The sequence below is a fragment of the Puccinia triticina genome, chromosome 11A, assembly GCF_026914185.1.
Source record: "Puccinia triticina chromosome 11A, complete sequence".
NCBI classification, from domain to species: Eukaryota; Fungi; Basidiomycota; class Pucciniomycetes; order Pucciniales; family Pucciniaceae; genus Puccinia; species Puccinia triticina.
Window position 1 is genome coordinate 506,817 of NC_070568.1, and position 14,989 is coordinate 521,805.

Consider the following 14,989-nt stretch of genomic DNA (forward strand, 5'->3'; position numbering starts at 1 on the left):
CAGCCTGCGGAGCGCCATCCGCCTGAGGAGCCGCGGGGGCGGCTGCCGGTGCAATGGCCGCCTGTTGCTCCTTTGGTTGCTTGTGCACCGCTTTCTGCATAAAAAGTTTCAACGGTTTCAGCGTATCCGCCAGGTCACTCACATCTTTGACTGTGACGGCGCCTGCGGAGCCAGTTCCGCCCTCACAACCGCATCTCCTTGGCTGTTGTTCATGAGTTCCGCCTTGATGGCGGACCGTAGCTCCTTCATGCTGGGTAACAGTTTTGGCCCTCCAAGCCGCAGTTTAACCATCAAACCCCACTCATTGAGCCCCCGCAGCACCTTCTCCGTGAATGTTTGATTGAAACCCTTCAAGAAAATCCCCTTGGTCGTGCCCATGTTGGTCGTCACTATCTCGTTCCGCTCCAAATACCGCAGAACCTGATTGAAGCTGGTAATGTAGGACACGTACTCCGCTCTTGTCCGAACACCACCTTTTTCCGCTTGTTCCAACACCACGTTCTCCAGGTAGCTCTCCCGATACCAAGGCCCACAATCTTCCCACCGCTCAAGTATCTCCTCCTTGAGCTTGGTCCAATCCTTCTTCTCAAACCCCTTCATGTCCTCCACTTCCCGCAAATCCTTGCCCTCCAGAAAGAAGTTGACCACCTGATACGCTTTATCCGCATCCGTCAGGCCTTCCTGTAGGGCTGCTCTCTCAAACTGGTTGATAAAGCGCTCCACCTCCACCTCTGAAAATTTAAGGTGTGGATAATCCCTTGGCCGTATCTTTGCTCCGCTCAGCGCAGGAGCCGCAGGTCGTGGTCCACCTGGTGCTTTGTCCATGGTCTTGTCTTCAGTCTCCTCTGGTCAAACTCCGTAATTCCGCTCAACTTTCCTCCAGTTGACACCCCTGGTCGGTCGTTCAGAGTGCTCCGCTGATACAGCTGTCGCCTCCTCGCCGCAATTGACTGATTAGGTGAAAACTGACTCCGCGCTGACAAGGATAATTTTCCTAGTCTTGGTCCTCCCGCTGATCCCAACCACAATTGTGTTTTGGCTGTCTCCGCTCAACAGTGGGCCGCTACGCTAAACTACGCTATTTTAGCCCTAAAGTTAAGTGTAGCGGCAAAAAGCGCCAACCTTTTTTGAATAGCGTTAGCGCCGCTACGCTTCGCTAATTTTGAGCGGCGCTAACAGCATACCAATTTTTGTTCAGCGTTAGCGCTGCGCTACAGCCGGTACGCTACGCTACGTTGCGCTAAGGCGCTTTTAGCGGAAAAAAGGCACTTTTTTGCCGCAAAAAAGGCTTTAGCGCAGCATAGCGCGCGCTCTTTTGCGCCTTGCGTGCTTATTGTTAGCGCAATTGCGCGCATCTGCGCTAACGCTACGCTAAAAGCTAAAATAGCTTTGCATCCTTTGCGCGTAGCGTTAGCGCAGATGCGCGCAATTGCGCTAACGCTACGCTAAAAAATAGTGCATTTGCGCTGCGCTATGCTACGCTATAAACAGCTATGTTAGCGTAGCTGACCCACTGTTGCTCTGCTGTCTGAACCGCCTGATCCAATCTGAGCTTCTTCGTTGCCTGGAGTAAAGAATTTGCCTTCCAAAGGGTTCATTCAACGTTTCCGCACGTATCTAGTTCCCGAGTATCCAATAACAACACAAAGTTGGGTTCCCGGCCAGGCCCCCACTTGTGAGAATAAAAGCTGGTTTGTTGGTGGAATGTCTGCTGACCGCCTTCTTCAAGAATATTAGTGTCCAGTCTGTGTGATTGTCGCTGACTCGGCTCCGCACTGCTACTATCCGCTAGCCTTCAGCACTCCTCTCTGAGCCTGATCTATAGCGTAATAATCGGCAAGTGAATAAAGCTCCGCACTCCGTAAGCACAGAATTGGCAAGTAACCCTGAAAGTAAAGAAAAGGTCACAAATATATCTCCTAATAACTCTAGTAATTCCGTAAGTGTAAGTACAATAATGAGTAATCTGTAAGATGATAGGATAATAGGATCAAGAAAGAGAAAATCCCTCCGCCCCCGTTTGCCGTCCTTCCCTCCATGCACATCGCCGTTCCCACCCAATCCCGCACGTCTGACACTTTCCCGCACTAGTCCTCCAGCTCCGCCCGCTCTTCTGCACGTCACTCTCCCAGACTCCGCTCCTCTCCGACGCTTGATCTCCCACTGTCCTCTGTCTAGCCCCTGCTGGTTGGTCTCTTGTCACCACCTCCACCCCGGTTCCACCCACTTTGGCTGTCGTGGCTCACCCGCTGACAAGCCGCTGCTACCAGTCCATGTGTGTAGTCCGCCGCAGTCCAGTCCTGTCTTTTCTGCTCCAATCCGAATACCCAATCCGAAATCCGCAATCCGCAATCTGTGCATTTCGCTCCGCGCGTGACTTTCCGTAAGCTTTCCTAGCGTGCTTTTCTGACATCATCTTCAGTGCTTATGTCACCAGAATTTACTCTGCCTGAGCCGCTCTGTGCATTCCCGCCCATGCTATCCCCAAATGGACATTCTACCACGCTTGCCTATATAAATCACCACACCGGTGTACTCCAGGACTTCCACCATCCGCCACCAGGACAGGCTGGTCTTGGAGCGGAGTATACACACTCCTCTGATGACCAGCCAGAACATATTTACATGTGGTGTGAATTACCCACCATGGAGAAGAGGTTTTACTCCTCTTGATGACCAGGACCGTCCCGCTCATCAAGATGGTTAAACGGTCCTCTCAATGATCAGAACTGTTCTGGTAATCAATAACATTAAACACTCCTTGATGAAAGGTTTGCTCCAGTCATCAAGGGGAGTCTTTAATCCTCTTGATGACCGGGTCCATTCTTGTCATTGAGAGGAGCACTTCATCCCCTTGATGAACAGAGTAGACCTAACCATTGAGAGGAGTGCTTACTCTCCTCTCAATGACCTGGGGGGAGTAAACACACCTCTTGGTGAACGGGAGAAGACTAATAATTGTGCCCCACAATTTGTGGGGATCAAGTGCTCCTCTCAATGACCAATTCTGTTTTACGGTGATCAAGAGGAGTGAAGACTCCCCTCAATGACCGGAGGCTGAGCAAACAATTCATCACTCCTCTTGTTGAACGGTTTTCTACGGTAATTGGGGGAGTGTTTCTCCTCTTGATGACTGTGTCTGTTGCACCCGTTCATTGAGAGGAGTATTTAATCCCCTTGATGACTGGAGCAGAGATTGATTACTACTAGAAAAAGCTGACAGGTACCTGTGCTACCCCCATATATAGGGTACCTCCGGTACCCTGTAAGGTGGTGCCGTTGTGGTAGACGGAAAGGTTCCCCTACATCAAAAATAAAAAAATTCTTGGTTTTCTTTTCTTTACATAGTATTCATCAGGAATCACGGACTTTGGCGCAAGGATGGGCCTCTACAGGACTAGAAGTTACATTCCAAGCTACATATACACCTCACCTCCTATTACAACCTCACGTTTACATACACAACCCAGCTGCTGGACAGCTATACATACTCATTTACACTGCATAGTATGTACATACATTCTAAATTAGTGGATTTTCACAACTGACAGCTGCAGGTGACATCATAGAAGTACCACATTAAATCCCTCATGTTCTGACCAATCATAGTCACTCATTCAGTTTCCCTGCAGCTAAAATCCCTCATACAGGGCCTCCTTGTAGCTAAATTCCCTCACATTTGTCTATATAAGGAGCTCTCTCCCCCCCCTCAGTTGTCTTTGGCTCAGTTCACTACTCACCAATTACTGTCACCCCAACATTTACACAAACAACCTTACATACATTTAACAACCTACATACATAACAACCCTTACAATAACAATATCAACAAATTATTCAGTGTCATCAACAAGCTCATCTTGAACCAACCAACCCTATCACTTCATTAAAACTTGCCAAGCTTACCTTGGTGGGTCTTGTTTTCTGGTAGTATAGAAGGGCAGATTTTGCACCTCCATCATCCCCTTCTCCATTCAGCAAAAGGTTCTCAGGAACACTTTTGAGTCTTACACCGTGTGCAGTAACAGGTGTCTGTTTTTTTTGGAAAAACAACCCGGTACCCAGTGTGGTGATCAAAATGGTACATACCGTGAAATTCAATTTATGGAGTGGAGCTAGCAGACCAATCTTGAAGAGACTTTCTGTTCAAGATCTCACAACCCCCCCCCCCCCCCCCCCCCCAAAAAAAAAAAAAAAAAAAAAAAAAGAAAAGGTAGTAGTGGCACAGTATAGTTAAGACTGCACCTCCGCCTCCGCCGCCCTTTTTAAGGTTTAGACTCCGCCTCTGCCTCTGCCATTTTTAATTTTTAGACTCCGCCTCCGCCAGCACAGTTTTCCCATCCCATCACATTCTTTCCGCCATTTCTTTCTCTAAAGTTGTTTTTTTCTTTGTTCCACCCCTCCTTTGCCTCTTTTGGTTGTCTCTGTATATTATATCCGCATCAGGATGACCTTTCCCATTGTTAGTCCTGTTGCAGAGTGTTGCACGTTTGTTGTGTTGGTTGCTCTTATTGTTTTCCAACACTTGTTGTTGTCTTCGCTGCAGAGGTGTGTTGGACACAAGGGTCAGGCACACACCACTCATCTTAGACTATAACTAGAGGCCAAGGCGGCTTTGCCGCTGCAAATCCAGGGATCAGCTCACAGCCTCCTTTAATTGTGTCCAGGAAATGGCCAGCATCAGGCTCTATCAATCCAGGTAGAAAAATTTTTTAAGAACTTCCAAGAATTGGCACATATTCAAACAGAACCACTCCAGACATATAAAAGATAATGATGTGTTATATCAACAAAGAAGTAAAAAGATGACTTCATAAATAAACAGAAATTGTTTAATTTGTTCATCAAAATATTTTCATGTAATGCATGTGAGAAAATTTGACTCCAGCAGCTCTTGAATTACACAATTACTTGGTTTGTTCTACTTTGAGCTCTCTGACTCCTCATAGTTTCAGGTTTCATGATAATAGGGGGTATCAAATATGAGAAATCCACAATTAAAAACCAGTCAATTGGCCAAAAGTGAAATTTGTCACCAGTGGATCCCAAAATGGGGTAGAAGAAGGACCAGCATGTTTTAAAAATGGTGGGTTTTTTCAAACCTTTCAATTACATAATGGTGGATTTTGTCATATTTGATACCCCATAATGCTATTTAAGCAACACAATTCTTTTTTAAGTTTCATGTCTTATCTTAAGTTTTTTCTATTTCAACAAACCAGACACACCAAAACTCACAGATGATGGAGGGTGATTGAAAAAAAAAAATGGTTAAGAGGTGCAGGGACTGTTGATGTTAGTGCCTCATCCCTCTAGTACTCCAAAGCTTGACCTCATACTCCAAAGCTTGGTCCCCATACTCCAAAGCTTGTTCCTTCAAAATAACATCATTTCAATCAAACCTCCGCTATGACTCTTGATTTGCTCCCGCAAGAACTCCGCTCAATCCTCTCCACCTTTGAATTTCTCATATATAAACTCGTTGCTTATTCACACCTCCGACTTTTTCCTTTGGGGAACCTGCAACAACATTTGTTGCCTTATAACTTATATCTCATTCATCACATCATCACAATATCAGCTGTTCCTCCACTATCAATATCTTCATCTATTGATCTCCTTTCTTATCTGCTCCGCTCTTGATCTTCAAATATCCTCTTCCATTGACTTCCTCCGGTGATCTATTTTCAAAGTCTCTTTCCGTTCCTATCGACAAGCCGCTGACCGTCAAGACAATCCGCCTCAAGTAGCTCAATAGACCAGCATGTTTATCTCAGAAGACTTTCTTGACTGACCAACATTGACATTTGTTCTTTCCAGTTCTGCTTCTCTCTTTTATTGTTTCCTGTGTCCTCCTTCCTTCTCCTTGTCCACCAACCTCTCGTTGTTTCTTGTCTTTAGGTACTTTTACTTTCTTTTGTGTATTTCTCATTGTCATCTTGTTAACTTACTTGAAATACAACCTTTAGTTTGTCACTTCACAGGGACGTTATTTGCTGTCATCACTGCAGTTGCTTTCACTTTCACTGCTAAAGATTGTGTGATTTATGGTGTTCAAAGTTGGTTTGCATAATTTGCATAAAATTATGCAAACCAACTTTGAACACCATAATTAAGGGTGTTCAAAGTTGAAATCATAAAATTTTCAATGCATAAAATCACCAAATCATAAAATTTTCAAGTGATGATTTCATATGTACCATTCTAGAACTGTTGCTCTAATTTGAGTGCTTGGGTGCAACATATTTTTTCAGCTTAGAATTTTATGATTTTATGGTGTTATGATTTTATGCAAGTCAACTTTGAACACCCTAATTGAATGGACCAGCAATATTATCATTCCCCAACTCAGATGACTATTGCTTGGCTTCTTGTGTTTTCTTGTGAGCTGCTAGAAGAGATAACTGCTAGATTGGTTTGGTGACATGGATCAGCAGCTTTAATGGAAATCAGCAAAAAAAACACAACACTCAAGCTAATCAGCTTATATTGACATCTTGTATTGCCCTTCCATGTCTTATGCTTTTGTTCCCAAAGAATATTTTTTCTCTCTAACAGCTCTCACCAGGAAAAAATTCATGTCAACTGGGGGCAGGTGACATGAAGGAACACGGGCTGAAACTCTGCCGCAATTTCAGCATGACTCTGTGCAACATTTTGTTTTACTCATTTGCGCACCGGTGAGTAAGATTGAGTCGGCTCATCCACCAACATTGCTGAACTCCTGAGCTCGAAAGTTGGAGTTCAGACTTTTGTTCAGCTTCAGTTGCAAGGATATGCATTTACACCTTGAGAAGGATCTCTCTTGACTATGGCCATTGTGTGGCTGGCCATTGCCATTGACACCACTCGATGGCCCATACATACTGGCCATCCAGCGGGGCTTTGCTTGATGACCGGTACACATGTCCACCATCCAGTGATCCAGGCAGGCTTGCCTCTGCTCAATGGCCCATACACACCGGCCATCGAGCAGGGGCTTTGCTCTGCTCAATGGCCAATACACACCGGCCATCGAGCAGGGGCTTGCCTCTGCTTGATGGCCCATACACACCGGCCATCAAGCAGGGGCTTCCCCCCTGCTTGATGGCCCATACATACCGGCCATCAAGCAGGGGCTTCGCTCTGCTCGATGACCCATACATACCGGCCATTGAGCAGGGACTTCGCTCTGCTCAATGGCCCATACACACCGGCCATCGAGCAGGGGCTTGCCTCTGCTCAATGGCCCATACACACCGGCCATTGAGCAGGGGCTTCCCTCTGCTCGATGGCCCATGCATACTGGCCATTGAGCAGGGGCTTCGCTCTGTTCGATGGCCCATACCTACCGGCCATCAAGCAGGGGCTTTGCTCTGCTCAATGGCCCATACACACTGGCCATTGAGCAGGGGCTTGCCTCTGCTCGATGGCCCATACATACTGGCCATCAAGCAGGGGCTTCTCTCTGCTCGATGGATGGCCCATACACACCGGCCATCGAGCAGGGGCTTCCTCTGCTCAATGGCCCATACATACCGGCCATTGAGCAGGGGCTTCGCTCTGCTCAATGGCCCATACACACCGGCCATCAAGCAGGGGCTTGCCTCTGCTCAATGGCCCATGCATACTGGCCATTGAGCAGGGGCTTCGCTCTGCTTGATGGCCCATACATACCGGCCATCGAGCAGGGGCTTGCCTCTGCTCAATGGCCCATACACACCGGCCATCAAGCAGGGGCTTCGCTCTGCTACATACCGGCCATCGAGCAGGGGCTTGCCTCTGCTCAATGGCCCATACACACCAGCCATTGAGCAGGGGCTTCCCTCTGCTCGATGGCCCATACATACTGGCCATCGAGCAGGGGCTTCGCTCTGCTCGATGGCCCATACATACCAGCCATCAAGCAGGGGCTCGCCTCTGCTCAATGGCCCATACACACCGGCCATCAAGCAGGGGCTTCGCTCTGCTACACACCGGCCCTGTGTTGTCCTCCTCAATGCAAGGGCTTGGCCAAGTCCACCCCGAGGCCCCTGTATCATTGCAAGGAGGAGCTGTGCCATTGAGTGAAGGGAAGCCTCAGCTGGATGACCAGAGAAGGGGAAAGCCCAGCTCATTTGTATATATATATGTACATACATACATACATACATACATACATACATACATACATACATACATACATACATACATACATACATACATACATACATACATACATACATACATACATACATACATACATACATACATACATACATACATACATACATACATACATACATACATACATACATACATACATACATACATACATACATACATACATACATACATACATACATACATACATACATACATACATACATACATACATACATACATACATACATACATACATACATACATACATACATACATACATACATACATACATACATACATACATACATACATACATACATACATACATACATACATACATACATACATACATACATACATACATACATACATACATACATACATACATACATACATACATACATACATACATACATACATACATACATACATACATACATACATACATACATACATACATGTATGTACATGTTCTGAGCATAATATGGCCTGATGTGTTGATGAGCTGTGCTAACCAAGTACATACATGGAGGTGAGCAGACTAGCTGAACATGAAACGAGCTCATGATTGCATGAGCAGTACAAGTGGTGGGCCCAGTGGAGTTGGAATGGAGACTGAACTGGAGATGCCTTCACGTCACCTGCCCCCATTATCTGTTCTTATCACCTTGCAACTTGGAATTTTCCAGCTTCCCAAGAGGCTGTGAGAGTCAGTAATTTGACATGCATGGCAGAAATTTCTTGGTTCACATCTTACAGTCTTGCTTTAATTTCATTGGCAATAGCTTATGGTCAACTATCTCTTGTAACTGGGACATTAGCAGCTGCTTGTTGAACCAGATCAATAGCAATTCTTCCAGTCAATGAGGTGTCAGGTATTGAGAGTGGCAGCAGTAAAATTAGCATTGTTGAGGATGGAGACACCATGGTAAGTTTAATACTTCTCTTTCAGACCTAAAGGCTTTTCATTCAATGGTATCAACATGGGTGCACAGCTCGGACTTAACAAGCAACTCCTCTCTGGCAGTTACGGCGGGAAGATCGGGCAAGACCTTCTCTTTGTCCTTCTCAGTTGGTTTCCAGCCAAGCAAATCAAGCTCCTTGTCTTTGGGCTGGTTCAGGGTTTGGGAGCGACTGGCTGCGGGTCACAGATTGGGATCCAAAAGCTGCACAATCCATCCACATCAGCAAATGGCCAAAAAGCAAGAGAGAAACATGGGACAGACCACAGTACGGGCATGCGTCCCAAACCTGCGGTTGTTGGCAACCATGCCCAACACTTTCAGGCGGGCCAGGATGGCAATGATGCCTCTCTTAATCTTCGCGCCAAGGATCTTGGCCAAGAACTTTTTGTTGTCTGCTTTTTTCCGCTTAGAGCCAGTGTCAGATAAGGATGAGGGAGTGGCAAGAAGAGCAGGGGTACAAGCAACCAAGAGGAAGAAGATCTGATAAAAGATCTTGGGCACTGACTGGATATTTTTGGCCAGCTCAGCATATGAGCGGTCAAGATGCTGGGCTTAGAGTCTAGACAAAGGACACAAGTTTTATGTACCCGCCTGTATACTCTTGGTGCGCGGGAACAGTGTGTTGAGGACTTCATGGACGTAGAGAAGTTTGAAAAGGAAGAAGCAGGCTGTTTGGAAGCCTAGTCTGCCCCTGCCCCCCCTTGTCTTCAATGGTTGGCTGGGCACCATGCACCCAGTCGTCGGCTGCTGCTGGCGCAGAACTGCTGCTCCCATGGATCAAAATCGGAGTGTCAATAGAGGAGGAGATTGAGAGCAGGCTGTAGATGAGCCCGGAGGTCCGGACCTTGTCTTCCAAGCGCTTGGGTTTGATGGAGGTGTGTTGAAGAGGTGCTAGATGTTTCTCCAAATTCTTGGGTCAGTGAGCAGGGCACGAGTGGTGTTGCGTTCAATCCCTTGTAGCTAGGTTGGCGTGGGATGATGCTTGGGATAAAGTTTGTGTGTTTGTAGCTGGAGGTTTGGTCCAAGTATTTGGGTCAAGCACTGCAAGAAAAACTCTAGAAACTGCCTTGGGACTGGTATTCGCCAGCGGAGAAGGCAGATTCGTGGACTCCAACGTATGGATCAAGGAGGCGCGGGCGGCTCTGGCTTGCGGGATGGACCGGGGAGAGCTGGCCGGCAAGCCAAGAGGGGTATGAGACGTGTTGTTTGGTGCCATCTTGGTGTCCTTTGTTGGGGTGGCTGAAGCAGAAAAGCGTTCAATGGTTAGCAGTGACATGATAAGTAGAGCGGAAAGTTATCTACCGGCAGCCTGGGGAAACATGGGCTCGGGGGAGAGAACGATTGGTGTTGGGTCGCGCGGACAAGCGGAAAGACAAGCGGCGAGGCCTAGAGTCTGTGAATCAGAGGGGCACGGTGTAAGAGTCCGTTTGGACTCTTCACTGTTGGCTTGAGGCTGGGCTGGCACACAGGCTTGGAGCCTGTAAAAAGGGAATTCTAGGACACCACTCTTGTATTGCAATACTAGCCCAGGAGAGAAGTTAGTTTCTCTCTGCTCTAGTTACAACTTGAAAGGATGAAAGGGAAATGAAGCTCACCTATCCCAGGAGACAAGTTAGTTTCTCTCTGCTGAGCTAGGAGGGTGTCGGGGAGTCTGAACCTAAGAGTCCGTTGAAAGGCTTATGTAATCTCGTCTTGGGAGACCTCGAGGGGGGGCTCACACACGGACGCTTCAGAGATCTTTCCAAAGAGTCCTCTGAGGGTTGCTTTGATCCAGCAGTGGAAGACAGCCTAGCAGCTGAAGATGGTCCAGCTGCGGAGGACAATGCGGGCTCCTGGGGGCGTTTGAGACGTTTGTCGATGAGAGGCTGGTTGATGCCGTGTTTGCTGGCCCATGCCTGGGCTTTGCAGACGTAGTCTTTGACGTTCAAGTAGTCGGCTCGTTTGGGTGGAGGTGTCATGAGGTCTTCACCTTGTGCGGAGGGCGACTTGGTGCGGGAACTGACCGAGATAATGGACGGGGAACGTTCCGCACAAGAACTTTGTGATCCAGACGGCGGCGGACAATTTTGCGATTTGCGGTGTCTGCGGGAGCTGTTGGATTTAGGTGTGAAGGCGGAGCAGCGGTGTTTTGAATCTCAGCAGTTGTTACAGGCGCAACCGGTGCGGGAGTAGACGCAAGGAAGGCCGAGCCTAGTGCAACGATTGCAAGCTACCATGGTGAATGGGGAGTGATGTGTGGGAAAGGATGGGTGATGGGTATGGGAGAAGTGTTGAGTGTGAGAGCGGACAAATGTGTGGGAATATCCTGGGGGCAGGACTTCAAAACTGGGGCGGATGTGGTGATTTATATAGGCAAGCGTGGTAGAATGTCCATTCGGAGATAGCGCAGGCAGGAATGCACAGAGCAGCTCAGGCAGAGTGCATTACGGTGACATAAGCACTGAGGATGATGTCAGAAAAGCACACTAGGAAAGCTTACGGAAAGTCACGCGCAGACTGGAATGCACGGATTGCGGATCACAGATTTCGGATCGGAGCGGAAAAGACAGGGCTGGACTGCGGCGGACTACACACGTGGACTGGTAGCAGAGGCACGTCAGCGGGTGAGCCACGACAGCCAAAGCAGGTTCCACCAGCCGGTGGAACCGGGGTGGAGGCGGTGACAAGAGACCGACTGGCGGGGGCTAGACAGAGGACAGTGGGAGATCAAGCGTCGGAGAGTGACGTGCGGAAGAGCAGGCGGAGCTGGAGGACTAGTGCGGGATCAGGTGGGAACGGCAATGTGCATGGAGGGAAGGACGGAAAACGGGGGCGGAGGGATTTTCTCTTTCTTTATCCTATTATCCTCTCATCTTACGGATTACTCATTATTGAACTTACACTTACGGAATTACTAGAGTTATTAGGAGATATATTTGTGACCTTATCTTTACTTTCAGAGTTACTTGCCGATTCTGTGCTTACGGAGTGCGGAGCTTTATTCACTTGCGGATTATTACGCTATAGATCAGGCTCAGAGAGGAGTGCTGAAGGCTAGCGGATAGTAGCAGTGCGGAGCCGAGTCAGCAACAATCACACAGACTGGACACTAATATTCTTGAAGAAGGCGGTCAGCGGACATTTCCACCAACAAACCAGCTTTCATTCTCACACTGGGGACATCTGGCAGGGAGGGCGCCCTGGCGGTACACCCGGGTGTCATCAGGTTTTTTCCCCCCAAAGCAGGCACCTGGTAACTCTGGGAGGATTGCTGAAACTGCAACTGACCAGGTTTCCATGTCTCTCCCTGTCACACATCTTTCACTCCTTTCCCCTCCCTCCAGATGGATATGCATGTTCACCTTCTGCCCACAACTTGTCCCCCAGTTGTAATAGTTTATAAACTCTGCTTACAGAATAAATAAACTCCATCTGCTTTCTGCGTGCATTTCCCTGAGGTCTCTACAGCATACAACCTATTGTAGTGTGAGCACATTTCCGCCATGCAAGCTAGCAGCTTTTTGCCCTCCTTAAGGGCTTCCTTGGCCCTCTTTGTTCTTTCCCTGAGAGTCTCTCTGGGTTGTTTTTTCTTTGGGTCCTTCCTCATCTCCTCAACCTCTGGTACCAGCTTCAACAAGGGTGCACTGGCACAACAAGGGGTACCTGCCAGGCAGTACCAGGTACCACAAGGCCATCTCTAGCTTTGACACGGCTCTGCAGAGCAGGATTCCATGTAAATAGCTTACACATACATGTCAGAGATGGGACTCTCAAGTTTTGAGAGCCTGGAGATCCCAGACTGCTTCCTCATCCTGTAATCTACCATATTGGATCCAGAACCCCCAGACCTCCCCTCCACAGATCCTGTCTTCCTCTACTATAGACTTGACCATAACACTGGTCTAGGCAGAATCGTTCCTCTGGGGTCAAGCAGCAACCTCTCCAATGAAATTTTGATACAATTTAGGAATGATTTCTGCAAGCTGAGGTTGACGGAATGAAAGTGGTGGAAGCTTCTGGAACTGATTAAGCTGTAGGCAACATCTTAACAGGTTCCAATCATATATGATGTTTTCAAATTCTCTTCTGCTGAAATGCTTCTGGTGCAATTGCATCCTGTTGGCCTTTTGCTTACCCAAAACACACATTCACCAGGAAAAAAAATAGTCACTTGATGACAAGTGACATCATGCCAGCTCCAGCGGGCTACCTACCATCTACCCACCATCTACCCATCATCTACCCACCATCTACCCACCATCTAACCAGTTTAAGAATTTCCACAGGAGATCCTCAGTTTTTGCTGGGCACCACTGATCCCCATTTTTGGTCAGCTGATACTCAGCTTTAGCTCCCAGCTTATGCTCAGCTTTGGTGCCCAGCTCATGCTCAGCTTTGTTGCCCAGATCAGAACCAGTCCTGGCCCAGCTTATTTTCAGCTTTATTCCAGTCATGGCTCAGCTTAGACTCAGATTAGGACTATCATTGGCCCAGCCAATGCTCAGCTTTGGACCAGTATTGGCTCAGCTGATTTTCAGCTTTGGATAAATCTTGGCCCAGCCAATGCTCAGATTCTGAGTCTGACCACTCCTTTAACAGCTTATGCTCATCTGTGGACAAGCCTTGGCTCAGCTGATGCTCAGCTGTGGACCAGCCTTGGCTCAGCTGATGCTCAGCTGTGGACCAGCCTTGGCTCAGCTGATGCTCAGCTGTGGACCAGCCTTGGCTCAGCTGATGCTCAGCTGTGGACCAGCCTTGGCTCAGCTGATGCTCAGCTGTGGACCAGCCTTGGCTCAGCTGATGCTCAGCTGTGGACCAGCCTTGGCTCAGCTGATGCTCAGCTGTGGACCAGCCTTAGCACTGCCAGCATATTTGGCTGGGTTGAAGTCATCCCAGTTTAACTGGGATGCACTCAACCAATTTAAACTTGGTTGATCTCAACCAATTTAATATAAACCCAAGGGGGGTACCTTGGATTTATATTTCATCAGTTGAGATTGCCCAAGTTTAAATTGGTTGAGTGAATCCCAGTTTAACTGGGATAACCTCAACCCAGCCAATTATGCTAGCAGTGTGGCTCAGCTGATGCTCAGCTGTGGAACAGCCTTGGCTCAGGTGATATTAATCTTTTGAATAGTCTCAAAAAATCTGATACTCAGCTGTGGAATAGCCTTGGCTCAGCCAATGCTCAGCTTTGTACCAGAATTGGCTGAGCCAATGCTCAGCTTTTGAAAAAATTTGGCACAGCTGGTGTTAATCTTTGGAACAGTATTGTCCCAGCTGATCTTAAGCTCTGCACAAGCCTTTTCCAAGATGATTCTCAGCTTTGGACCATTGTTGGCTAAGCTGATGCTCAGATTTGGAATATTCTTGGTCCAGCTGACACTTGGATTTGTTTCAGGCTTGGAATATCCAATGCTCAGCTGTGGCCCAGGCTCAGCCAATGCTCAGCTTTGGCTCAGGCTCAGCCAATGCCTACTGCTCAGCTTATGATGAGAATCAGCTGTTCCTGGGAAAAAATTAGGATCAGCTGACTGTGCCACATTGAGTGCTCTGGTGCAGTCCTGCAAGCTCTACAAGTGCTGGTGGAGCAGACTTGGAGCAGCGCTGGAGTAGCTCTGGAGCAGAAACCAAAGCTGCATCATGTCACTTGCCATTAAGTGACTATTTTTTTTTCCTGGTGATTGTGTTTTGTAGAATGCTTGGACGGATGGTCCTGTTGCTGTGCACAAAGAAAAGATGGGAGGCCATTCCAACTGAACTTACAAACAGATTGTGCATGTCGAGACTAGTCTGGATCTGTGGTGGTAGCACTTCACATGTGAGCAAGCCCAAACGCTGGTCATTTTGGCAAAAGGATTTGCTTTTAAAAAACTGCAAAAACAAAAAAGTACAGAAAAAATCAAAAAGCATCAGGGCCT

General features: G+C 47.7%; 1 protein-coding gene across 1 annotated transcript in view; it reads left to right on the forward strand.

Moving 5' to 3' along the window:
• PtA15_11A43 (uncharacterized protein) overlaps positions 1 to 13,017 on the forward strand; it is a gene marked incomplete at both ends in the record, with an annotated part of 45,936 nt that extends 32,919 nt beyond the window's left edge. The window contains one exon of the mRNA XM_053161348.1: positions 12,975 to 13,017. Within this exon, the coding sequence (XP_053024911.1) occupies positions 12,975 to 13,017 (43 nt within the window). The remainder of the gene's footprint in view (positions 1 to 12,974) is intronic.
• Positions 13,018 to 14,989: the final 1,972 nt, after the last annotated feature.